Below are 27761 nucleotides of genomic sequence, written 5' to 3'. Positions count from 1 at the left end.
AGTTTGTTCTGTAATGCCGGGAAGATGAGTACTGTTTGTTTTCAGTCTGAGAAAGGTTATCATTATTTGCTCCATTTTCTTCATTTGCCGTGCACACCTCAAATTTGATCAGATTTTTCATTGGTTATAGAAAAGTCACTTTAAATAGTATGTATTTATAAAGAGGAAATTGTTATACTTAGCTGAAATCGGTTGGAAATTCAGAAAAAGGATTTGATATGAAAAAAACCTATAGTGTCTTGACGGATGAAATAGGTTCTCAATGAAATTTTAACTTTTATTTATTAGCCTCTAAAGAGATCTGAAATGAGCTAGCATGCAAACAAATGAATAAACAAACAAACAAACAAAAATCCCAGCTGTTTAAACATCTAATTGGTTGGCTGTGGCATCCTGGCAGTGATTATGGAGAAAATGAGACAATGATACAATTCCCACAGAAAACAATAATCTTCCAGCATGTTAAGCTAATGCTTAGAAAAAGCAAAATGCGTGATCTTGTTTATTTTACCTCAACATTAATAATTTCTTTCAGATTAATTTTTCAAAGATAACTGTTAACTGATTATGTTTTGACAGAATTTTTGCATGCAGTGAATGTTCTTTAGTAGCAGGAGTTATCTCTTGCTGAAATCTTTTGTCACATGACTGCATTTAATAGGACCGTACTGAAATCTTTCAAGCTTTACTTAAGGTGTATGTTATGAGATGGGAATAGAATTGAAAAATACTCTGTCTTAATGTTTCTGTCTTAATCATGAAGTCAATGGCATCTGGCTTGTATCAGGAATAGTGTGGCCAGCAGGACCAGGGCTGTGATTGTCGCCCTGTACTCGGCTCTGGTGAGGGCACACCTCGAGTGCTGTGTCCAGTTCTGGGCCCCTCACTGCAAGAAAGACATTGAGGGGCTGGAGCGTGTCCAGAGAGGGGCAATGGAGCTGGTGAAGGGTCAGGAGCACAAATCCTGTGAGGAGCAGCTGAGGGAGCTGGGGTTCTTTAGCCTGGAGAAAAGGAGGCTCAGGGGGGACCTTATCCCTCTCTACAACTCCTGAAAGGAGTGTGGAGCCAGGTGGGGTTCGGTCTCTTCTCTGAGGTGACAAGCAACAGGATGAGAGGAAATGGCCTCAGGTGGTACCAGGGGAGGTTTCAGTTGTACATTAGGAAGAATTTCTTCACAGAAAGGTTTGTCAAGCATTGGAATGGACTGTCCAGGGAGGTGGTGAAGTCACTATTCCTAGAAGTGTTCAAGAAACAACCAGACATGCCATTCACTGCTGTGGTTTAGTTTACAAGGTGGTGATTGGTAAAAGGTTGGACTTGATGATCTTGGACGTCTTTTCCAACCTTAATGATTGTATGATTCTGTAATGAAATAATTGCCTAGTCTAAAACAGGGAATAACAGACATATTTTGTGTTTCATTACACTGAAGAGAGGAAAGCTTCAGCTGAGTTATCGGAAAAAAAATACAATATGGTCTGCAAATCTGTATGAGATGCTACATTGTTTTAGTGCATATGTGGACCCAAACTGACAGTAACCATAACCTGATCACCCTAGTGGGATAGATAGTAGTATTTTAGCTGCCTGTTTTAGAAGCAATAAACACATGACTTGCTCACAGTACTTTTTTAGTCTTAAATATTCTCATATTTGCAAAAAGAGCCACCCTAGAATTTGTCTTTACCCGTATTTCCTTTTATATAGAGAATACTTGTTCTTAAGCACAGCTGTCTTTGTATTGCTTTATGTACACATGATTTCAATCAGTTATTCAAATAATATTTCAAAGAAAAACAGACCTTCAAAGAAAATTTCAGAAAATAATTTATTTGCTTATTCTTAGTCTTTACTCCAAAATTTACTTGAAACTATGAAAAAATGTTCATTATTATACACATTAATTTGGGTGAAGTATGTCACACAGTCTGTAAATTTAGTCTGAATTTTGCAGTTTACTACCCCTAATTCACAAGGTTATCTAAGTGCATAACCTGATGCTGAAACGGACAGTTGTGTTCTCTCTGCCCTGCAGGCTGGTATCAAACACATTGAGAGGCTGCTAAGGACTCCTTGCTTTATCTGAGACAGGGCTGATATTTTGCTATTGGCTTCTTTCATATACCAGGTGGCATGTTCTGTATGTTCTAACAGCAGTTTGTCTTAGTGAATATTTCTAGTGTGTAATTCTGTGGCTGCCCAGTGTTTTTTAAGACTGAAGATTTCTGTAAACGTGGAGGATGTAGGTCAGTGTGTGTTTGTGTGGGAACACTTTTAAACACATAAGTAGATTTTCCTGCAACCTTTAAGAATAATGTAACTACATTGCATCTTACATACTAGTCCCTTAATTATGTGTTGCACTTAGGCTTTTGTATATATGCACAACTTTTCTTTTACTACAGCACCAACTTTTTAAAATTTAGTTGTATGTCAGAACCTATTTGAGTGAAAGTTTAGTTGGTAATGACATAAGCTGTATCAGTAAAGAGAGTGATGCTTAATTTACATCTGGAATTTAGCTCAGCCAGTTAGTTTTTCTCTTTGCTTCTAAAGCAGGCTAACTGGGAGGCATGGTAGGACAAGGGTTGCTGAAAGACTTATTAAATATATAGGGAAAAGATCTTCCATCAGGTATTTCTAAGAATAAAAGTATACTATTGGAATTATTTTTGGTATAATGTTGCAGGGTTCTATGCTTGCATGTCTAATAATTCTTCATGTGTGTATTTAATGTTGCAGTATATGTTAATATAACCTTGGTTAGATTTCTGCTATCTAAAATACAGATCTATTGTAGTGTAAGAAGACAACATGAAATCTTACATAAAACTTCAGGATTTCCTGATATTTCAAAGATTTAACATCACAGCTTTAGCTTTTCCCTGTTTTTTTGAGCTGTAAGGTCAATCCATTATTTATTGTCTCCACCAAGACAGGCAATGAAAATACCCCCTTATGCTTGTGTTTCGTAATTTTATAATCAGAATAGTCTGAACAGTTTGGGAGTTTCTTAATGTAAGACTGCAATGGATCTCAAGCAGTATTGACTCCAGCTAGCTGTTGCTCTCATTCATGAACTTTTCAAGCTAAAATGGGAATCTAAAGAATTTACTTCCTTACAAGTGGTGTGGAGAATAATAAATGTTAGTGCCAGTGCATGCTAACAGCTAAGTAAGGCCGAAGGGAAGAGAGAGTACATACCTGAGCAGCAAAATATTAAAGGCCAAGGAAATGAGAAACTATCCTCTAAAAAGGTGAAGTTTCTGCTAAACAAATGAAAGGATCATAAACTTCAGCAGATAGAAATAAGCCTAAAGTGTGAGGGTGGTGGTGGTGCTGAGTTGGATTCATTTACTCAAAGCTCCACAAAATGCTATTAAACCAAAGTATAATTTTTCATATGTGGCGGGAGCAACAAGCAGTCAGAGGGCTGAGGGATGACAAGGAGTGCTCAGCAACCACAAGGCTGCTGCAGGTTGTTGCAGGGGGGAGGTAAATTGATGCTGTGAAGGCAAGTGGAGGGAGTCACATTGTGAAACTCTTCTTATGGATGAGCTACAGCAGAATCTCTCAGAAATTACAGTGTCTGTAGAAGAGCTTGTAGAAAAAAAACAGATTAAATAAGCAGTGGCAAATGGTTGGGAGTGACTGATGATAACTCACTGTAGAAATCTCAAGGGCAAAATAAAAAAAAAATTGTTCCAGGGAACCCAGAAAGTACTCACTTGTAAGCTGGATATTGGTACTGTAAAGCTTAGTAGGAACTTAAGGACATGCCAGCACATGGTGAATATGATTTAGTTTTAAAGAATCAGCAGAGTTTTCACAGAAAGAAGTTCTGCCTTACTCCTCATGTTTTTTGAAGTGTGGGCAAGCAGGACCCTTAATAAGTTCATCTGTCTGCTATGTTCTACCAAAATTTAAGAAAGGCTTTTTACAGTATCTCTTTCCTGAGACTTTCAAGGACAAGAAGTATTATCTATAAACAGGAAGAGAGTAGGTTTCAATTAGATATAAGGAAGAAATTCTTTACTGTGAGAGTGGTGAGACACTGGAACGGAGGAGAGCAGTGTCTGGGAGATAAAGTGACTGATGAAATGTCATGTACATGAAAGTGATGCATGCGGGCGAGAACCAGTCCTAACTTCACACATAAACTCATTACTGCTGTGTTCTTACCACTTGGGAGTTGTATTTTCTGGTGCACAGGCTAGCACAGTGCTTGGTAATATTTAAAAAACATCTGCCAGGCATATCAAATGTTAAGATTTGTTACCACAGACCTGGACAACAGAAGCACAGAATATTACTCCCATTGTATGAAACCATGATTTGCCTGTACCCTGAGTTACTGTGTGCCATTGTGGTTTCTGCATCTCAAAAAGCTAGGAGTGCAACAAGACTGGTTAGAGAAATGAAGGCATGCATCAGTTTCGCTGGGAGGAGTGACTGAGCTGGTTAGAACTCTTCAGCCTGGAAAAAAGGATGTTGCACAAGTGAAGTTTGTAAAATCGGAACCAGCGTGAAAAGGATGACTGAGTTGGACTGCCTATGGTCTCTCCTAGGATAAAATCTTAGCGTCACCAAAAAGCAAGCAGGCGCTCCCAAAAAAAGTGTTGGTTCATGCAGCAGGCAGTAGGTAGGCATGGGTAGGATTTTGCAAAAGAACGCTGGAGTTGTAGCAACTTGCAGGATTGAACAGGAGGACTAAGAAGAGATATTAATTGAAGATTAATTAATAGAAGGCCTGCATGAGGTTCCTAATATCCCCTGACATGAAAATAGAGGTTGGAAGAATGTTCAGGGGGGATTGTTGAATAGATTTGTCCTATTTCTTTTGTTCCCTTAGCATCTGCTTCTGGACTGTACTGGAGATGTGATGCTGGCTAGACAGATCTTTGGTCTGAACAAGTTTGCATTTTTATATGTTGTGTTCTAAGATCCATTTTAAGACTAGTTCAGTATTGCATTTAGTAAACATCGTCTATTCATGATAAAAATGTGGAAATGTTAGAACTAGGTGATTCAGAAATAACTGGTCCTTTCAAATGTGCTTCTCAGAAGAATAATTGTAAGCTTTTACAAGTACAGGCCAAAGTAGTAATTAAAAAATTAAGACAAATACAAAAGTATTTTAAAGAAATAATCAGATGTGGAATTTCTTACAGGTTGTTATTTGTTGTAGAATGTAGACATTTCTCTGTTAGAGAAGAAAGTTTGCGTGTTACTGTGTCCTTCAGACTGGTTGTCACGCTTTAATGATGTTTTGATAAAGTTATTGGAGCCTTGTCCTTCCTTGGGAGGTGTATGCAGTATTTGCATCAGTTATACTATCTGGAGGAACTATGCTTTGATACAAGACTGTATCACTTTATCTGATTAGTGTCATTACTAGCCTGCATATGTTGGAGCTGTTTTGATCACTTGTATCATTCATGAGGAGGAATTAATTTCAGCAGCAAAGCTGTTGAAATCTTGTCATGGAGTCATCTCTGAAAGTAATTTGCATATTTATATTGCTCCTGAGATGGTTTTACTCTGTCAAGAAACATGTCCTGCCACTTCTCCTTTATTCATAGCTGAAATCTATCTTAGTGCACTTTGCTTACTTTCATGTTTAATTTGAAACTGAAATATAAAGAGGGCCATTTTTTATCCCTAAAAGAACAGAACCCTTAGAGAGAGTCAAAGAACATCTTAAGAGGTTTTTTTCAAAAGGACTTTGAGTCATTTTATTCTTCAATGTTCTCCTGGTGATCACTTGAAATTTGGGGGATCATTGTAGAAGAAGAATACCTTGGTCTTTCTTAAGATAATAGCTGTCACTGGCAGCTTATCTTTTGAAACAGATCTTGGTGGTGTGTGAAGAAAGAAAGTTCTTCAGACACCACCAAGAGTCCTTTGGTTTTGAAGTTACGGTGACAGTGAGTGTTAGTTTCAGCTGGGGTAAGTACACTGATGTGTTCTTGCTCTCCAGCCAGGAGTGTACTGGCTTCTTTCCTGATGGGAATGCAGCTGTTTAAGCCACTGCTTATGAGTTGGCCGGGGATTAGAGACCTGAGCTATATTTTAGTAAAAACTAATGTATCATAAAACCATTGTCAGCTGAATTCATTGTAAAAGGTGTCCTGGCACATAATGGAGACTGTGCTGGCAGGTAGACAGAGGAAGGGTCATCTGGGACAGAAGTGAATCTGGAGAGCAGAGGAATGGGAAGGCTCCTTTCCTGTGACACTTCTGAGCTAACCTGATCTGAAATAAATTGTGAAACCATGCTGTGAAGTTTTGAATGCATTTCACTTATATTTTGAACTCTCTACTTTTAAAATGTGACAGTTGTATTCTCAGAAGAAACTGAATAACTGAAATCTCTTAAAGCATCGTTTTCAGTTAGCTTTCTATACAGAAAGATTTTGCAACGAAGATACGGTACAATCCTTTTAGTGTCTGTTAGAGAATATGGGAAATACCAAACATCAGTGGTGTGAGGAAGATGACAAAAGAGTGAAATTGTCTTTTTCTAACAGTATATTTGGCTGAGGGTGTTCTTGTTACCAAGCCTGCATTTTAATTGGATTGTAAACTGTTGTATGGCTTGTAAAGTGATTTGTAAGGCGTTTAGAGAAATGCTATTTCTTGCAAACTTTTCCAAAGACAAATAGCACTTTTGTCTAGTTTTTACTCTTAGGCCCATTCACAAGCCAGGGTTCATATGCCTGTTCATTTAAGTTTAGTATAATAACCAGAAAATCCCTCTTCTGAACTCATGATATGCTTACTCTAATCTTTCTGGTAACTCAAATCCTCATTATTTCAGCCCATATGCTCTTCTTTCCTTCAGTGCTCTGGGAACAGAGAGATCTAGAAAATCAAATTAACTCTGAGGTCAAAAAAATTCATGATCTGAGCTGAAAGGCTCTTTTCAGCTGGGGTTGTTGCAGTATTAGGTTGAAGTTTTTGAAATCTCATTGTGTCAATAAAAGTGAATAGACTTTACCATCAGGCTCTCTGAAGTGAACCGGAATTCAGGTGGACATACATTTGATACAAACTATAGTAGTAATAAAAGGGAAGCTCCAGACTTTTTATGGCCAATCAGTAAAAAAAAAAAATCCACCAAACCCATAAAATGAAAAGGTGGCCCTTTTCCTTGTGGAATCTACAAGTAAATTCCCTAGCTTAGGGAAAAAACTTAGTAGAAGGAACTACTTTTGTACCCAAAAAAAAAAAAAGTAGTCCAGCTGTGCAGAAGCATTTCACAGAAGTTTCTTCATTTTTAATCTGAATAATGTGAAGCATGACCCATGTCCTCTGATTTTTTTTTTTTAAATATTTTACATGCTTTTCAAAACTCTATAAAATGGAATATGTATGTCTAAGTACGCCTTATGCCAAACTGGCATTAAGTGCTCATAAATTACACATTCGCAGATGTCAGCTCTTGCAGGTAAAGTGGTTCATCCAGATACAGTGCCAAAGTGAGACGTGAGCAGCAATCGGATTTTCTGATTTCTGAATCATACAATTACTTCTGTATATAAAAGGAAGCTGTATGTGTGCCAGTAATGTATTAAGAGATGAAACTGACTTACTGTCACAATTACACCAGGAAGGCCTGCATTTTACAGATGGTAATAAATTCATGCAGCACCGGCACTAGCATACCTCATGATCTTTAAGGTCTGGTGTCTCAGGTGCAGACCAGCTGAAGCAAACTGCTGATAAGATTCTGGTTAATGTTTTCAGAATTTTTTTTTTGGCTGCCTTAACTGTGAAGAAAAATAGATACGAATTTCCAGAGACTTTAAGATAATGATTTTTAGTTTTGGTGGCAGTTACCAGAAAGTAACAAACAGGAGTTTTCAGAGACTTTAAAGTTCTCCTGGTCCACACCTGCCACAAAGTAGAATCCCTTGTACCTTTTTAATGACGTTTTATAACTTTAGTTGAGGCAGACACAAACCAAGGGGAAGGAGAGGAGGAGAATTAAACTAGGTGTAGCCTCCTCTGGTTTCCTGCTTGACCACTTCCCAGCTTCCCAGCTCTGTGTGATGCCTTCCCCTCTCAGCTTATTAGCTGTGTGTATTAGCAGTACAGAGCCAGAGAGAGGCTGTACTGTCGTACAGTCTTTCAGAGGTATGCACTGTTTGGCCATTGAAATATATTCCATGTCAGCTTGCAGAGTGACATCAGACCAGGACTACCTCTTAGTCCTGGACTAATTTTTCTGTTGTCCTACTAGTGCATCTGACTGCCAAGTCCTTGAACTGAGACTAAGAAAGTAACTTGTTTTATAGACACCTTCAACATTTTTCTTCCCTGGCTTGCTGTCTCTCTTTGGGTTACCATAAAAGCACTGTTTTCCCTTCTTTTGTAGTCTCTCTGGGAATATCGGTACTACAGTATAGAAAACAGCTCTTGGAAAAAATAAGGAGATACTGAAGGACAGTTAAAAATGTTTTTGACAACTGTGATGTATTTGTGCCACAGTTCCTGTTTGATAAGAAAAATATTTGCTTGAAGATCACTGCACAGGTTCTCCTTAGAAAGATATTATGCTCCTATGATATCCTCAGAAAGAGTAGACTTTGGGTAAATGTCACAGAAAATGCAGAAAAGTAAGACCTTTGAGTAGCTAAAGTATTCAAATATCTTGAATTCTTAATGCAAACTCACATTTAGCATTGCTACTGTGGCCTTGGGTTTGGGGATTTTCTTGCCTCCTCGCCAAATTATTTTTTTATGTCTGAATCTTCTTTTCTTATAACTCAAATACAAGTGAGTGTGTCACTCTTCAAAATCTGTAGATTTTATATATTTTGGAGTGACTTTCCATTTTTATATAATAGAAGTTTATGTAAACTGAGAAGTATTGAGGCTTTTGGTTACTGAGGCCACCACATATTTGTAAATATTCCCTCCCTTTCTTTATGCACCACGTAATTCTTGCCTGTCAAAGGTTAGAGTTGTTACTTTAGGTCATTCTTTAAAGCTTGCTTTTTTTCTGTATTTTCCCTTTCCCTCTTTTGGAGCAAAAAATGGCTGACAACAGTTGTTCCTAGTTAGTCTGTTAAGAGAATCTCACATTTTGAACAGTAGTGTTGATGTGTGAGATTTAATATGCACTCATAACTTCCAGTGAATGAATTTTAAATAAGATCATTTTGATTCTGAAGTCATCTAGAAATCTAAAAGTGATCCCTTAGGTAGGAAACGAGGGCAAAAATATTCACACTGCCTACAGAAATAAGAATGAGGATGGTGGCCAAAGAAGCAAAAACTGGGATGGGAGTCTTGGAATTCTTGCTAGTAGTTCAGAAAAGATTCTACCTAGTAATTTAATATCAGAGAAGGTTTCTTTCCTAGAAGGCCTTAAGGACTCAATGGAGGAAGGAAACTGTGCTGTTACAGACTTTAGATCCAGAAAGGGCTGTTTTTCTATGCAGACTGTGTTCCCCTTCAAAGTGCAGTGAAAATCTTCCCACTCATCCTCTGGCTCAAAAATTTCTGTTGTATGTCTTCCTGTCCTCTTTGCCCTCTTGCCAGAGTTCCCAAAACCGCAAAGACACAACCAATGTAACTAAAAGCATGAATTATAAATGGAAACTTAACATCAGCAAACTTCACATGTATCTTTGCTAAGAGGGTGCGTGTGCCACCCCTTCTGCAATGATGTAACTGTTAGGACTGTTCTGAGTTGTGAGACTCAGGGTGGTTTGGTTCCTTGGATTCAGGCCAAAATAGTGATTTTGGGAAACTTCACTTCTCAAATATGGGTGAAAATCTGACACAATGCAATAATGAGATTTAGCAGTTTGAGATTATGGGTTTTGTGGCTGTACACTTAAGGCATGGGTTTCCAGTTCAGTTATGGGGTACTCCACATGTGTATATGTCCTAGTGCTGTAAAAATTTCACAGCACTTAGCTGTCTGTTTGCTGAGAGGAGAACTTTGGGTGTAGATTCCGCAGGACTGAATTAGATTACCAGATTTACTATTTAGTTTTTAGTAATGTAACCTAGTAAGCAACCTAAAAGCTAGGGGGATCCAATGAAAAAAAGCAGGTATAGAAATGTAAGCAGATAATGAGTGAACACCTAGAAGTGGAAAAGAGGAAATAAAAAGTACTTTGTATGTAGAATGGTACTGCTTCTCATAGAAAAAAGGTTATTTTTGATAGAGAATGTGGTCTGATACTTGAGCAGTTTCTTTCAAGGGATTTATCCCTGGAACCCCTTGGGTTTTGTGTCTAAATGCCTTTAATGACAGATGTGGTGAATATTTATTCTTCTCAGAGGGGGAACAGATGTATAAAGGGTTCAGTGCTACATTTTGAGATGTGTTATTTGTGGCGCTGATGGGTTTTCAGTTATTCAAAGTAACTTGTGTGTGTATCTTCATAGTTCTTGGAATCCTCTTGCTAATAAAAATTAACAGAGTTTCTTTGATCGTTTTAGAGGTGTGTTTGATGCTTCCCTCAAAATGGCTGGGTTCTATGGACTCTACACTTGGCTGACTCACACTATATTTGGGATTAACATAGTCTTCATACCATCTGGTAAGAATTTGAACAATTACAACATTTTTATAAATAAGATTACATAATTAGTTGGTGTACAAAATCAGAAATATTAAGTGTTGCTGACAAGCTTAGTCTCGTCTTGGAGAATATGGCTGTGGGCAGGGTGGAGAGAAGGCCCTGATTGCTTTCTCACCTCTGAGCCTTGCCTTTTCCTGTTTCCACAACACATTACCTACCAGCTATTTTACCTCTTCTTTCTGTTTCGTTTGCTGGATGTAATTCCTTCTCCCTTGTATTCAGTCCAAGTCTTTTCAGGTTTTAACTTCATTCTGCCTGTCTTGGCTTCTGTTTCTCTCACAGTTGACAGGTGCTGATTTTTCAAGATGCCTAAATGCAGGAAGATGTGTTATCATGGAAATGCATGATAAATATATGCTTCTTATTCTCAGTACTGTTGTCTGACTGTACTACCAGCCTCTGGTTTTCTTTTATTCTTTAATCTTAGTTTTGGAAATGGCTGGACAGTTTCTCAGAGAAAAGCCTTCTCCCTTGTTCCTCTTTTGCCCTTCTTTCTCTAGAAAGAATGATGATAGTAATAGTAATTGCACCATGTTTGTGTACAAGGAAGCATAAGGAAAAGCTATAAAGCCACAAACCCCAATATAATAGGAAATGGCTGTATTATAAAGTGCAACTATCTTAAAGGCATTGTCACTAGACCTACTTAGAAGGTCTAATCATTATTTTTTTTCTTTAAATAAAAGGAAAATCTTTAAAGTTTTTGCTTTCTGGTTAACGAGACCAAAAAAAAAAAGAGAAAGAAAAATACCCCACTTGGTTGTGCTTTGTATTATGTTTATTCCTGGTGAATTAAGTTATAGTGGCAGCAGAACTGTTTTGTTTTAGATTACAACAGGTCTCTGTATAATCAGAAGGGTGTGTGCCTGTGCACACACGTTTGCATACAGAAATAGGTGAGCCATAAATCTCCTGTTTGCCTGCTTTCTCACTATTATGGATGACTGCAGGAGATGCAGTAAGTTAGAGTGAGACTTGGGCTCGTATGCTTCCTTACACAGTTGCTAATTTGAAATTATGTAAAAGTTTGAAATGTGCATGATTGGTTTAACTAGAAATTTTTCTAAATTGATGCATCTTTTGGAAGTAACTCCTTATGACTGTCAGTTGCTGAAGCTCTTCTGTACAGGGAATGGTGTAATTTTCTTTTTTCCTAAATCACAGCTATAAAACACCAAGAGCCTCATGTGGCACTTCTTCAATGCTTTATTTACGACAGTTGATGGAAGTGGGACTTACTGGTGTGGCAAAAGTGTCAGAATGTAACTGTAAATATATTTGTGAAATATGTTTCTGTGATATTTTTTTCACTTCTGCTTCTGTGTGCTCTAGCATTAGCAGCAATCCTTGGAGCAGTGCCATTTCTGGGGACATACTGGGCAGCAGTCCCTGCAGTGCTAGATTTGTGGCTTGTGCAAGGACAGGGATGCAAAGCCATTTTGCTCTTGGTTTTTCACCTCTTGCCAACCTATTTTGTAGATACAGCGATTTATTCAGATATATCAGGGTAAGTACATTGAGTGCTTTTTAAAATTAGTATTGTAAAAATGATTGACAATCACTGATGCCTTTAATTAAACTCATTTTGCTGAAGCATGCAAAACCATATCTTCAAGCACAGGAGTAACCTCATAGTAGGAAGTCTTACTGGCCTAAGTGCCTTTGTTTTCCAGGCCTCTTTTCTGTGAACTTTGACACTTCAGAGGTGTTGAACTCATCATCAGCAAAATGAACCATTTCAGTTGAGATTGGTAGAATTAGTTTATGTTTTCTATTTATCTAATTATTGACTAAAGGTGTGTAACATTTCCTTTATATCTCCTAGTGCCAGATGATGCTGTAGAGCGGATAAAACCATGAGCTGTTTAGGGACCAAAAAAAATAGTTTAGTTTTTCAGAATTAATTGTGAGAATTTTGAGGATTATTTTGTTCTGTCACCATACTCTAGTGCAAAAATCTATTGAAATTGCAAAACTGGAGATAGGCTTTTGCTGAGACAGTAGCCAGTGCTGTTTTCCTATTGTGGGAGGTAGGCACAGACTTCTTGAAAAAACTTGGTAGGTGTTTGGCTGCCTCTTTTGACTTGAAATGCCTCCTGGTTTCAGCTTTGAGCTTGTACACAGAGAAACAAACTCCAAATGGTGGAGACAAAGTGAGTGTTGGCAGTTGTATGTGAGATGCAGCTGAAATGTTCACTGACATTTTGTGCAGCTGAAATATCTCGTGAATCCCTTTACACAACTCGGAGTGGGAGACAGAGCAGCACAGTTCAACAGAGCTGGCAAAGACATGGACTGCTGAGTTTCAGACGTACAGGACCTGGTCACAACCATGTACAATATCGATACCAGGGTGTCCTTCTCTGTTACTGCTTCAGTCCTGATCCTCAGAAACAATCCTAGTAAACTGTCTGAATCAGGGACTTCATGGTCCAGACTTAGTTACGTGCTGGTACTAGACCCGCATTTGTGCTGATTTTTATTACAGGAGAGTTAATGTAGAATAAGGACATAAAGTGGTTCGGTTTTGTGTTGTTAGAAATTTGTATTTTTGTTCACTAAATATAATTACACTGAACAGAGAGTACCTAATGGTAATATGCCCAATATTAATACTAATTTTCATAGACTGTGGCTCTAGTTATTTTACATTAATTAAAGCTACCAAGTGAAGTATAATCAAATTACTTTTTTTCCCAACAGTAAATCATGGGTGAATTTAAGGCTGGTAGCTATTTAAGCAGCCAATAATTCTTCTGCTTACTAGAATACATTTTTTTTTTAGACAGTAGAGGATGCAAACTCTGCTTACTGTCTAGAAAATACATGGGGGAGGAATAGATTTTCTGACAGTGGAGGAAATTTGTATTCTTCCCAATAAATTGAACAGTAAGCATCGTGCTGTCTTACAGATTAGATTAAACCTATTTGAAATGTCTATAATTAGGTTATGCAGGGTTTTCTAAATGGATATAGTCCTATTTCATCAGGTGATCTGTTGTTTAATTTAGAAAACTAGCCAAAAGAATGTTTAAACTGATGAACATGCTGGAAATAAAATTGAAGTTTTCAAAGGTTTTGAAATTAATATTGTCTGTTGTTGGAGAAACATAAAACTTTAAGGTCAAGTTTGTCCCCTCAGGAAAGCAATCTGGTCCTGCCAGTAGGTGAAGTTTGATCTAGGTGATACATGACTGAGGTGTGTATGATTTAATAGGTCATGTTTCTTGGCCTTGTTTTGCACACAGTTGCAATGAAGGCAAAGACTTAAAATTTGGGAGTTGAGTAGAAATCAGGACCACAGTAGAAACCTCAGGAGCTGCTGGAGCTCTGAACTGACTGCCTGGTATTTTCTATGTATTACACTCAGAATTTAGAGGAACTTCTGAGAATTGCATGCTAAGTTTCAACTGTAGTTTTTCTTATACAATTCCATATCTTATATAATTCCACATTATTTTAGGTATAAAGAATGAGGAATGATGAGGAGGTTTTGTGTAAATGTTCTTGGTAGAATTCACGTTTTACACCTGAACTGAGACACAGAAAATAAAAATGGCATGGTTTACTTACTGCCGTAAGAGCTCTTATCAAAAAGCTCTGCTGGCCCCAACTTTCCAGTAAATACTAGTATGTTCATTAAAATCCGATTTTGTTTTTCATATGAAAACATTAAAAGCTAATGATAACAAACAGTCTGAGAGGCTTTTTTATAAGAAAATGAGAAGACATGGCTATTTCTTTAAAGACTGTATGCTAACTGTTCTTTGAAAGATGCACTGCAAGTCGCTGTCATCATGTAACTGAATGGCTTTGCTCAGGGGTGCTCATAGTACATGTCTCTAATTTTGTTAAGCTTTAACAGTTCTTGACCATAAAGCATGAACAGTCTGTGTAACCAACCATCTTTCCATTCTCAGAATGGAAGTGTGTTTGCCATTAAGTCCTTCAGACTTTCTTCAGCAGATGTCTATAAAGCAGCTACTCCGTTGTGGATATTGCCAGCGTTCCATGCCTCAATACTGTTTGATCTGTTGTGCAAATACAGCACAGAATACAGCTTGGAACCTTTGTGCAGTCATTCAGACAGCAGTTTATAGTGTAAATATGGGCAGCTATAGCTAGCTGTGTCATTTCCTAGGCTTAATAAAACTTCATTGTTAATTCACATTTCATAATTGATAATGCTGTGTTTGTTGTTCTTAATTTAATCTTACTGTTCTTGTGGCAGAGGTGGTCACCCTTACCTGACAGGCCTTGCGGTAGCTGGTGGAGCATATTACCTGGGGCTGGAAGGGGCCATCATAGGACCAATTCTACTTTGTATACTTGTGGTTGCTTCCAACATATATAGTGCCATGTTGGTGAGTCCAACCAATTCTGTGCCCACTCCATCACAAGCAGCGTGGCCATTACAGATTTACCGGTGAGCTGTCCATGTCTTACTTGTATGAATGATGTTTTCTCACACGTCAGTGTACGTATGCACAGGTGTGGAGAATGTGTGTGTGTGCCTGAGTTTTCTGTAAGAGTGTGCACTCACATCTGCACGAGTATTGTAGTGTTTGAAGAGGATTCAGCTGTCCCATATTCTAGAAATAAAAAGTATGGTAAAGTAAAACACTCACTGGGACATGTATGCTGGAAGTGATGTCTCTCAGCCTCTTACAGAAGGCTCGTTTAGAAAATTCGCTGATAATACCTTTGTGTCCTATAATTTATGTGTTGATGTTGTGCTAGGAGATGATTGAACATAATTTTTAAACTATTATTCATGGTTATCTAATAGAGTTCATTGCCCTTAATAAGGGGCATGCCCAAAAATACTTCATTTTTATGTTCTAATGTACAATACTGCAAAATATAAACATACTTAGATTTAAAAAAATAATAATAATGATAACGTTACATGCCGTTATTCCATTAAAAGTATGGTACTTAGTAATGTCATTATGGATGTTACAAAATGTGGGCTATAGAAATGTATCTTTAAACTGTACAGTCAGGAATGGGCTAATAACAATGATACAGTTAGGAACAAACTTGTAATTGAATAACTACTTAGAATTGTAAATCACATTGTGACAGTATTAACAGTGGCTATTTTAATGTTTCTACTGTCTTGTTAAATTGTATAGGTTAGCTCATTATACATATCTCTTGAAGAGGATTCTCTGCTTGTCAGAAATAATCCTTTGCTTTATTCACATGAACAGTGTTGTCTTCTTTCATCTGGGTAATTTAGGAGAAAAACTGCTCATTGGACCTGTCTGTAGTCTCTGGCTTGTAAAAGTTACATTCCTGTTGCCCTGTATGGACACAGATAGAGCTTCCACATTACACAAAGAAAATCTTCATGTGTTTGTTTCGCCTTTATTTTATAGGAAACAATTGTTTGGAATCACTGGGGCAGATTTATGTCTTACCTTTCACTTTTCTTTTCCTTCCCCCCACCCCCCAGGTCACCTAGAGAGAGTCCTGAGGAGATGAAAATGTCTGCAGAGTGATGGAAGTGCTGTGCTGCACCTCTGCAACATGAGGGAATCGATGTCTTCTGTCTTGGGTTCACAACAGCCATGGCCTTCTGTGCCTGGGGCAGCTCACAGGGAAGCATAGCTTGGGTTTTAGGAGAAAGCACTAGAACATCTGCTGGCCTTACATTATTGTGCACTTTGCCTCTTCAAGAGAGAATGTCTACTTCCCATGGCTTTGCATACCAACACACAGTCAGCTGCCTTGCTGAAGACTTTGAAGACCTTCTGTCTTACCAAAAGAATAGTTAAGAGGACAGGTACATCCACTGGAGTCATTATCTTATCTGCTGAAATTACTAACTTGGCTTTTATTTATTGGGTTATTTGTCTTATTGAATTGTAGTAGCTTTAAAGAAAGCTGTAATTCCAAAATATTTATTTTTAGTTAATCTGGTGGCAAAAGAAGTGCAAACCCCTCATTGTGAAATGAAAGTATAATAGAATAGTTTGTTCCTCCTCAAGGTATTTCTTTATAAGCTTCAATCATCATCTGTAACTCATAGCACTTAAATATTATTCTCTTACACACACTAAATTTAATGTTGTTGGAGATGGGTATTTTTAATACCTTCCTGAAATTAATAGGAATGCAAACTGTTAAATGTGGGTTTTCCTCTTACTGACATAGGAGGACTTGTTTAAATAGTTTAAATCTTGCCCACATTTGCAGTGAAGTCTGATAATATTTTGCTGTTTATCCACCCTCCCAGTGGAGTCATCTTGTCAACTAAATTTAGTCAAAGGCCTTAAATGTTTGCAGACAGTAGTAATGTAGGATGGTTGCATCTCCTTCCAGTAATTGGAGGAAGTTTAATGGGGATTGTTTAATGTTGGTTTTCAAGTGCTGTGGCTGAGTTCAATTAACTTTTCAAACAAATCTTGCTTCCAGAGAGAAAGGGGAGAGAGCATGAATTTTGGTTTGGTTTAGTTCGGGGCTTTTTTAACCCTGTAAGCCTCTGGTCAATATCTTACTGAGATATAGGATATATCTTAATATATTAAGGTACATCTTACTAATAAAGTTCTTAAATTTCTGAAATTATGTATTGCCTAGGTCACAGCATCAAACCCTCTAGTGTTTTTCTTTCATACATAATTTTGCTTAAAATGCAGCTTTGGTGACATTTAAGGCCTTTTGTATTGGTTGTCGAAACATTTTGACACAATGGATCTTTATAAATGGATCCTTTTTGTAAATGGGAAGTGGGTTTTTTTGGTAAATATTTCATACTTGCACAGCTTTTCCACAAATCCAGTGAGGACCTGGGTACAAAGTAGCAGATGGACTTGCTTAACCAAAGAACCACCATTCAGTTTCCAGGAACTGGAATTGGTTTCAGAGTTTGATTGATAATGTGTTGTACAAAATACAGGCATGCCTTGTATTTATTGTTGACAGTAATTCAATGCTTGAAACAAAGGGATCTTATCCAGGAATAAGGATATCTAAGATGTGTGCACAAACAGCTTGCAGTAACTGAGATGTTTTACTTGAGTTCTAGGAGTCCTGATAGATTTGGAAGGTTCTTCTTCTCATAACATTGTATGTATTTTTACATTGTTTCTAAAAATACATTGCCATGGAAAGTGATTGGAAAGTGCTCTGATACTGAGTGAAGTCCTGCTATAGGTTTGCAATAAACAGGCTGCCTAAGACACAAAGAGTCTGCTCCTCAGATTCTCAGAATGAGCTGCTGCAATTTTACTGATGAAATTTTATGTTTTAAGTGAGGGAGGTTGAGTACGTTGTTTGTGCACACTTGCAGGTATATGTTTGAGGGACAGACTTGGGCTTAATTTACTAGGTTGACTCAGGTTTATCAAAATATGAAAACAGCCCATTTAATACTTTAAATTCTGAATTCATCACTTTCAACTAACTGAATGAGAAGAATGTGTTGCTTGAATCAAGTATCTGTTTTATCTCCTTGGTTTTGTGGCTTACAGAAAAGCTTAAATGAAACACATTTTTATAATTGTTGCTGGCTAGGGTGGAGGATGTGGAAAAACCTGAGGCTGTCCTGAAATACTAACCACCTTGAATGAAACCACTAAGATAATTAGGGAACTTCTTTATTGTAATTTTTTTTTTATTTCACAATTTTGCACTGAATTGTTGTGTTCTTGTTGTAGCTTCTTGTAGCCTTTAAAGCACCTCTTTGCTCACTGGTCAAGACATGTTTATTGTCCACATTTGCTATCCCATTTTCTGAGACAATCTTTCATACTCATGTGGTACTCAACATAGTCATTTTAAAGAGTCATTAAAAAGCATTATTTTGTTTGGTTTTTAGTTTTCTTCTTCCCCTTCAACCGATTGCCTTAGATCAAAGAAGGGTCTCTGCTATGAATGGCGGATGAGTAAAATCACCTGAGAAGATACATTGCTATTTTGAAGTGTTCCTTTCCCAATGTGAAATCATTTTGTATAGAGAGTTCATATCTGATGAAGTGTTGTTAGTTTGTCCTCCTTTGAAATGAGGCTCCGTATCAATGCTTTCTGTTCCAAATTCAGTCAGACATGCCATGAAGAGCCATCCATGGTATGTCCTTACTCAGTAAATGTAGCTTCAGGAGCTCGTGCTGTGTGCTGTACCTGATTGAGGAACCAACTGTATGGTTCAGTAATGGTGCAGTAACAGTACACTGCCAAAAAGAAAAGAAAAATAAGGAACAAAACTTCCAATACCACCTTCTTGGAATAGGAAATACTCACTGATTTTCACCATGTTTAGAAAAAAAAAAAAAAAACAACACCAAAACCATGAAATACCACCTTATGAAAGGGCATACTTTGATTATTTGGGTTTTTTGTTTAGCAAGTGTCTAATTACCAGCAGAAATAGAAGACCTTGTTGTTGGTTATTTTGTAGTCTATACTATTTTCTGAGCAGACTCAGCCTGTTTAAGAACAGTTTAGTTTAGATCAATCTTGCATTAATGTGAAAGTAATCAAACTGGTCATTTTGACTTCTGGTCTTTATAAAGTGCGGGTTCATGGTTATATTGCCTCATCTGCAAAAACAACCAGCAGTTTGGGGGGATAAATTTTTAGTACATGGATTGTAGCTTTCAAAATAACCAAACTAATGCATCCACCCCTCCAAGACCCCACAACAACAACAACAACCACCAAACAAACAACAAAAAAAGCCCTAACCCTCTCTCCAGTGTAGTTTTCTTAGGAGAGACCATCTTTTCTGTAATGTTTATAGGCAAGAAGTTCATGGTCTTTAGCTTTACTGTAAACAGTCATTCCAGGTACTTTCTAATTGTATTTAGTACATTTAGTGTTCAATAATTTAGAGTTCAGAAGGGAATGCTTGTAGTAATGCAAGACAATGTGGTCTCGTGGTATTGTGAAATTCAACTGTACTGGTTTCTATCGTTCTCTTCTGGGAAATCAGGCTTGTTGCAATGAAGTGTAGTGCCAAAGGGCTGGTGCTGTTTCTGGCACTCGAGTCTGAGAGAGCCTTTCCTTCCTGTACCTTGGCTGAACACTGCTGTAGCAGAGCTGGCAGAGGTGACTGTGTGCCAGTTCACAGCCCAGCATGTTAACTTCAGGTCACTGTAAATCCTGGCTTAATTGGATCCATGAAGCAACAAACTGCAATGGGCAAGAATCTGGCACACATTCATTGTGCCAGCCTTACTACAATATGGTGGCTTTCAGCACAGGTGCACTGTGACCAGGTGGGAGCAGAAATGACTGAGTGGCTGCTTAAAAAAAAAAAAACAGTTTAGCATTATAATAATACCTATAAGGCACATCAGAAGTTAAGTCGATACCCACGTGTCTGACAATGGAAACAGCAGTCAGATCTTTCCGTGCACAGTGCTGTGTATGTGCAGATTGTCACTTAGGCTTGTCTGATTTCAAGCTCTCTGTGGCTTCTCTTAAAGACTCAGTGAGGAGGATATACTGGATGTGTATTTTGTCAGTGATTATTGGAATAGGAAATCCATAATCTGTTTAATTAAAATAAGAAAAAAGCATTGTTCAGGGGAAATCGGATGCTATCTCCAGTATTATCCATTGTGGGTATCAGCATAACTTTTGAAATAGGTGTATGGCTGCAGTGTTAAACACTGTTTTTCAGCAAGCCTGAGAAAGCAAAATGGGATGAAATTGTTCTCCGGTAAAAGCAGCAGCTGAATTGCTGTGCTGCTGATCCCTAGTCCTGGGAATTCTGCAGAGTGTTGCCTTTCCTATGGACCCGATACACTGAGGATGGAAAAATACCATTATTCTACTGAGATTCCATAGCTTTGTGTCGTTGGTAGTGGATGTTTCCACAGCTGCCTGTATTCAAGCATAGTGTTTATATTATATTGACTTAAATTTGTCACTGCAGATAGTGCCACCTTAATGGATGCTGCCTCTGGAAATGGCTACGATTTCCTCTGAAGGTACTGAAAGGTGTTGGGATTGGAGTTAGCGTTCATAATGTTTAATAGCAGAGGTAGCATTCTTCTCGAAATGAAGTTGCTTACCTTGAAGTTTGCAATTTTACAAGAGAAAATTGATTTCCCAGATAATCTTTATTGAGTGACAACAGACATCTCTTAAATCCGTGGATGCATCATCTTTATAAACTCTATATTGACTTGTATTTCAAATGGTTTCTTCTTAGTATTATTTCCTACACTTTTTGCTGAAGCAAACTTTGACAATTTCCTTGTTATTTCTACAAAACTAGAATCACTTAAAACTCTTAACAAACATTAGGGAGACTTGATCTTTAACCTGGTACTGTTTATCTGACAGTTTTACTAAGGTACGTTAATGCTTTATGGTAAAATTTTTCAAAATTGCTTTTAAGTGATAAAATTGGAAATAAGGAAAAAAAAAGTGGAAAATCATTTTTGTGTTTTGAAACAAGAGACAATATGTTTCTGAATATGCCAGAAGTCATAGGCGTATTCAAGGATTCTACACTGGGTTTGTAAATTGATATATTGATACACAGTGTTATATAAATATTGGGAGTCTCTGTCCTATTCAGACTTTAACTGAAATTTTGTCCTATGGTTTGGTTTTTTTTAGAGATACCTGAGAACAAAATAGTGCCTGTATATAATGAAAACAAGCAGCATTTTCTACAATTCATGTTTACTTGATACAGATTGAGGAAGAGCCAAGCAAATACTGGTAGTGTGACTACCACTGCTTTATTGTAGTTCATATAAAGTAGGAAAAAGCTGCTAGTAATGCATTGCTGAGAGATCACTGTTCCTGGAAGTATTTGCATACATCCTCTAAAAAGCTGCCAGAATTAATAGGTCGTGAAATACATCTTCAGTTCCCCAGACTCTTAAACTCATCCACACCTCCTCTGGTATCTTGTTTGGAATATGGTTTAGTACATGAGAGTATTGCTTCATCCCCTTCTGGGAATCAATTCCAGGACCTGAAGGCATGCTTTGAGTGTCCATCTTGTGTATGTCCAATTCAGGAAGGAGGTCTGATTGGAACAGTAAGTGCATCCTTGATCTGCTCTGCATATGGATGGACCTGGACAAATATAATTCATGTTGCTTTGAATTGGAGGTTAATTTTTTAATATAAGTACTATTTGGTGACACCAAAGCCAGGTTAGAGTGAGAAGTAGGGCAGATCTGCTTACAACAGGGTGCATCTGCAAGCTAATAAAGCAGAGTGAGGGCTCTAGCATATATATATATATATATATACATATATATGAAGAGTTTTTAGAGTGATGGTTTTAAAGCAAAAAGCTTATTTCTTTTCCTAGCCTCACTTTTTACTCACTAGAGTGTCATGTACAGTGATCCAATGAGGACCTAAAGTCAAATAAACGTTTCATGGTATTGCTGTGGCTTAAATGTAAGAAACATCACAAAGACAAAAAGTAGCCACAGTACAAAAGTTCATTAGCCTTAAGAACTGGCATCTAGACCATAAGGTTGGAAAAACAAAATCCCAATATTTACTGCTCTTTCTGCCAGTCTCAGCCTAAACCTGAATCTTTTTCAAGTATCAGTAAAAACTACTTTTGTGTTGTTCATAACTTACTGTCTGTGTAGATCAATGTTTTCAGCTTGTTACCTGTCACCACAAGTATATTCGGCAAGCATTCAATTTTTTCAGATTGTTGCCTTTAAAAACAAATTTTCTGTGCTTCAGTGATGGTTGGAAGGTTGGAAACCAACTTTTTGTATCAGTAGTTAGGTGCATACCTATATATACATATATATATGTGTATATATATATATGCTAGGTAGTGTTTGATGTTTTGGTTGAAAGACATGGGAGGGTTGGGGGCTTTTTTCCCCTTAGGAAATTCACCAAACCAAATCCAAAGAAACTTTTGACATCACATCCTAAGACTGGCTACACCCTACCCAAACCTAACAGCAGATGTTTTGCATTACAGAGCACGGGTTGTTCTAAAGTGTATGTTCCTACCAGGCCCCGTGGGGATTTGGAGCAATAACTTCTATTGTCCATTGGCACAAATTTTGTCTGTACACATTATACATCTTCAGAATGGAGCTGTGTTCAAAACTGACATTGCCATAATTGGGTTTGGTACAGTACCTGGTTCTGCATGTATAGTATTGACAATATAACCCCTACGTCCATCTGTGGCCCAATAAAATGTGTAAGTTAAGGCTGAGAAGTACTTGTGTAGACTGCAGAGGTATATAAACTAAATCATTTTGATTGTATGCACCAGTCCTCATCCTAATAAAAATGGGTTTTGTAGCAGGTTTAAGAAGCTTTTAACTTGATATTGTATTCACACTGCAGTCTTTTGTAAACACAGAATGGTTAATATATTTTGCAATAAAATGCCATTAACATAAGGAGAACTGAGTTTGATTTGAATGATGGGCTCTTTGGAATCAGCCACAAAGGCAGCAGTTAATCAGGTGAAATAACAGGTGTGCTGGAGGCAAAGCTGCATCCGCAGTCCCTGTATATAACTGATGTCACTGAGAGAAGCCATACTTCACTTTTCCTTACATTTTTTATGGGAAAGGGAAGGATGTGTGCCTCCAGAGTAGCTGTGGCTCAGCTGGCACCTGGCAATTTGCTGCACTGCCTGCAGTCCCACAACCACACATCCAGACCCTACTGAAGCTCCCGTTCAGCCCCTGTAGGTAATTCAAATGACTTCCATTATGGCCTGCTCTCTGAACTGGAAATGGTTGTTGAGTGTCTAAGCAGAGTTTTAGATCATCCTATTGACTATAAAGCAAAAGTGATCAAATCCTCCTTGCATGACTGCTCACCTCTTAAAATGAGATACGGCTGATGTTCCAGTTTTCATCCCTCTCACTGTTCTGAGCAGTTGCCTTGAAGTATTTCCTGCAGGAGAGTCAATTTTAGCTGGTACCTCCTTAGTTCTCTGAAGGGAACAAACCTTGTTTAAGTGCATATGCAGTGGGGGGGTTTTAGTAATTGACACTAGTAACATAATTATGATTTAATTTTTTTTAATTGGGGCAAGTTTTCCAAGATGCTCAGAATTCCTTTTAAGTTAGAACCAAGCCAAAAGCATCTGTAATCAGGCAGCCCAAAGCACGTATACTTCTGTGAGAACTCCTTAGCTCTTGCATGGGTTTTTTAGTCATTTCATTGTGCAGATAATAGTGTTTTTATTATAGAAAGTAAGGAGTTCTTTTCAACACCCATCTCAGATAAAGCTTTGTAATGATGTACCACCAACCTATTTGCTCAGTCTCAGCTGTTTCTTCAAAATAATTCAGGAGTTACATGTCCAATATAGTTCATTAATATTTGGAAGTAGGAGGGTAAAGAATATGAAGGAGTTACCAGGCAGATACATAAGCAAAAAAAGTGCTTTTGAGTTTGACCAGAGAGAAAATTTAAAAGATTGCAGTCTTTTGGCTTTACCACTTAGAAAACAGCAATTGGCATTTTGAGAAAAAATATACCCTAGACATTCAAATACATCTAGTTGACATCCAAACACATGGTGAATGATAACAAAGAAAACTGGAAGCCATTCAGAAAGGCACTGAGATGGTATCTCATGCTGTGTATAAAATTTTGTGCTGCCACTGAATTATAGTATGTAATCAGATCAAATGCAAAAATAAATCACCTTCCATACTTTTGACTGAAAGATGTTTCTATCAGTTGGTGTAACTTTGTATCAATTAACAGCTTTCTTTCCCACACCAGAAATTACTCTGTGCAAACTATTTTTCACAAGAAAGTTCACGTTTCACGTCATTACAAGTAGGGGTTTTTTTGTTGTTTTTGTTTTATATTAGATAATCTTTGGAATTAGAGTATTAATGCTGCTGTTACCTGTGCTGTGATGGGCCCTAGCAACTTCTTTGAGGATCTGGTTCCCCAAAGTCCTGAGCATTCACTCATGCAAGTGTTTCAATCAAGTTGGCAGATGCAGGATGGTTTAAGGAAGAGGCAGAGTAGGCACACTAGACTCATCCACTGTTTCTTTACCATTCTTTGTGTTGTAATAACAGCTGTAAAAATCTCCACCCATTCCTTCAGCATAACTTGGTTTTAAACACTGAGGGTACTTGGAATACATGCAGGTGAAAGCAGGGCTCCAAATACGTACCAAGAGCTGTGTGGGGTGATTTCCGTGGGTTTTCTTTTTTTTTCCCTTGTAGACCTACAGCTGTGCACACATTGCATTCTTGATTCACAGATGGAATCAAATCCTTATGCCTTGGATAACTAGGCTCTTTGCTTTGATACTGCCTTTCTTACCAGAATCTGATCTTTTTTATTAATAAAAAATAAAACTAAGATTATCTTGGGCAAACACCTGCTTTTCATTACTTTAGAAGACAAACAGCAGAGAGAAGACTGTTGTGATAAAACTTTGAAAACCTTTGGTGCTTTCATAATTGATAAGTATCTTTCAGCTGAAGTTGCCTGACAAGTTTTAGGGAAAATCACACATAATCTTGGCTGGCCTGATTTAAGCCCTTCTTTTTTTTTATGGGAGAGAAAAATGTTTAATTTGGAAGCTTTGCATGACTTAGCACATCCCTTTTAAAGAACTGCTGTTTCTGACTGCGCACTTGGATTGCTCAGAGAGCTGGAGAGAAGTCAGGTTGAAAGCTTTGCACCTTATGTTTCTCAGTTTTCCATACTAAAAAATTTCATTCTTGGTGTCATGAATGTAATTTGGCTTGTTTAGAGAAGGTTTACTTCGGTAAATTTTGGCTTGTTTGAACTTACCATAGAATCATATAACATACTGAGTTGGAAGGCACCCATCAGGACCATCGAGTCCAACTCAGCCCTGCGCAGGACACCCCAAGAGTCACACCATGTGCCTGAGAGCAGTGTCCAAGCGCTTCTTGAACTCTGTCAGGTTGGTGCTGTGACCACTCCCCTGGGGAGCCTGTACCAGTGCCCAGCCACCCTCTGGGTGAAGAACCTTCTTCCTGATATCCAGCCTAAACCTCCCCTGACACAGCTTCAGGCCATTCCCTCGGATCCTGTCCCTGGTCAGCACAGAGAAGAGATCAGTGCCTGCCCCTCCTGTTCACCTCACAAGGAAGTTGTAACTGCAATGAAGTCTCCCCTCAGTCTCCTCCAGGCTGAACAGACCAAGTGACCTCAGCCACTCCTCATTCAGCTTCCCCTCAAAGCCCTTCACCCGTTCCGCAGTTTCTTGGGACGTTCACCCTTATGCTGGTGAGTTAAATTTGCTGCCTCCTATCTGGGCGTTATGGATCAAAAGGCTGAGAGCATTTGATATGGAGAGTTAGAAATTAATCAGTAACCATGGTACAAAGAGGTTCACAGAGATTATCAAAGATGATCACCAGATTAACAATAAGCACTGTGGCAAAGAAGCATTTCCACATAATTCTCTTCTACCTCAGTTTTACCAACAGAAGTAACTGCCCTGTCACAGTTTAAATAACTAATTTTTTCCTAGACAGTGCAGTCAATGAGTTGGAATGATGAATATGTTTATAATTACTATTTAAGGGAGTGTAACCAGGTAGGTTTATCAAAGTGGAGGCAGTTTCAAGAAAAGACCTACTTTCATTAGCTTTAGAACTCAAATTAATGATGGCAAACTTAGGAAATGGCAGTCCCACCAGCCAGAACCATTCCAGAGATTTTGGCACTGGACTGGTGATTTGGAGACTGTGTATGCTAAATATCAAGATGACACATGTCCAGTAAGTGTCCACATACAGGTTACAAGCCCGTGCATGTCCAAAAATAGAACAAAACAATTGAATAATATTGATTGACAGTTGAAGGATAACTTCATTATTTTATGTTTGCTGGTTGAAAGGTGGCTGCAGGGGTTTTTGTGGCAATGGGGATATCAGTCTTGGAGTGAGAACAATGTGAGGCTTCAAGAGGACTTTGTGTGTGGACTTCTGTTACAAGATTTTGCAGAAATGTGAGGCAATTTCAAAAAAACCCAAACAACAGTCTGTACATTTCAGAAAGGGAATCTAGGTCTGATTTTTATCAAAACAAATGGTTGCTTAGATGCCAGTCAAAGAACGGTCCTATAAAGGTCATCTTTCCCTGTGACATGCCAGAACTTCTTCTTGGTCAAGACAGTTCCATTCTACTCATTTCAATTCAACCTGGTAAAAGTCACAGCATCCTTTTCAGATGTCGGATGGAAAGCCTAAAACCAGATTATATCCCCTTCAGGAGGCAGCAATGTCAGGTTTTCTTTAGATTTTTTTTTTTTAAGTTAATCTCCTACAGAGTTTTTCAAACAAATTCTGTTCTGTGTAGAGCAGAGGCTACTGGCTTTTGTCAAATGCTGGTTTTGCTGGAGACTTTCAAGAAGTGAGTCAGTGACAGGGCAGTTCGGAAGCTCACACACTGGGAATGCCAAACATTCTCTTGTGCTTCTCAGTGGTCTGTAACTGACATGTAATAAGTTATTTATTTGCTTTATGAAGCACAGTTAGTAGGTAGGTGTAGCCAGACTGTCACTGCTCTACTATTGCAGTGGTGGTTATTCTGCTCCCATTTTTTGATACATCCTGACAAATGTAAGCTGCCTGTACACTGTAAAGCTAATTTCTTCATGAGGATTTAAACTGAAATATTTTTTTTTTGCCTTAAAGGTGAAATAAATTTGATTTTCTCTTTGAAGTGTTGCTAGTTACTGCAAATTGATAGAGTTCAATATGTTTTCCTAGCCTTATTTATCTGGGAAAGTGTCAGCTAATTTGAGCTCTCTGCCTACCATCAGCACTGGTTTACAAGCATTTAAAAGCCTGCCTTCAATGCACTTCTGCTCTTTCATGAGAGTAAATGAATGTCCTGTGTTGACAAAAGGTTCCAAGATATTTAATTTTCTAGCCAGAATGAACTACCTGGCACTGGTAGCTACTAAGTAGCGAAACAGAGCTTTCTCAGTGTCTGTCCAAGAACATCAGATTTGCCTGTGCATTTTCAAATGTTGTTATTCTCTTCATTTCTCAGGAATAAATATTTGAAGAAAATGAGGTTAAGTTCTCTGAGGTGGAAGATATTCACCGTGGCCGTAGAGCAAAGACACCAGCCTCTTCCTAGATACAGGAGTTGGTTTTCTACACCTATGTCCTATCTTTCAAAGTAGAAGTGCTCTGAATGTTCATATGAATTAAATAAAATATG

The 27761-nt window shown here is 38.0% G+C and overlaps 1 protein-coding gene across 2 annotated transcripts in view; it reads left to right on the top strand.

Annotated features, from left to right (window-relative positions):
- TMEM245 (transmembrane protein 245) overlaps positions 1–22972 on the top strand; it is a 69681-nt gene extending 46709 nt beyond the window's left edge. For both annotated transcript variants that reach the window (XM_017739096.1, XM_017739094.1), the window contains 4 exons: positions 10462–10562; positions 11937–12111; positions 14836–15030; positions 16066–22972. In XM_017739096.1, the coding sequence (XP_017594585.1) occupies positions 10462–10562; positions 11937–12111; positions 14836–15030; positions 16066–16111 (517 nt within the window). In that variant the 3' untranslated portion in view covers positions 16112–22972. The remainder of the gene's footprint in view (positions 1–10461; positions 10563–11936; positions 12112–14835; positions 15031–16065) is intronic.
- The last annotated feature ends 4789 nt before the right edge of the window (positions 22973–27761 follow it).

The sequence above is a fragment of the Corvus brachyrhynchos genome, unplaced genomic scaffold (genome assembly GCF_000691975.1).
Source record: "Corvus brachyrhynchos isolate BGI_N302 unplaced genomic scaffold, ASM69197v1 scaffold7, whole genome shotgun sequence".
In the NCBI taxonomy this organism is placed as follows: Eukaryota; Metazoa; Chordata; class Aves; order Passeriformes; family Corvidae; genus Corvus; species Corvus brachyrhynchos.
The sequence above is the reverse complement of the archived record's forward strand: the minus strand, read 5'-3'. Positions and strand labels throughout refer to the sequence as shown.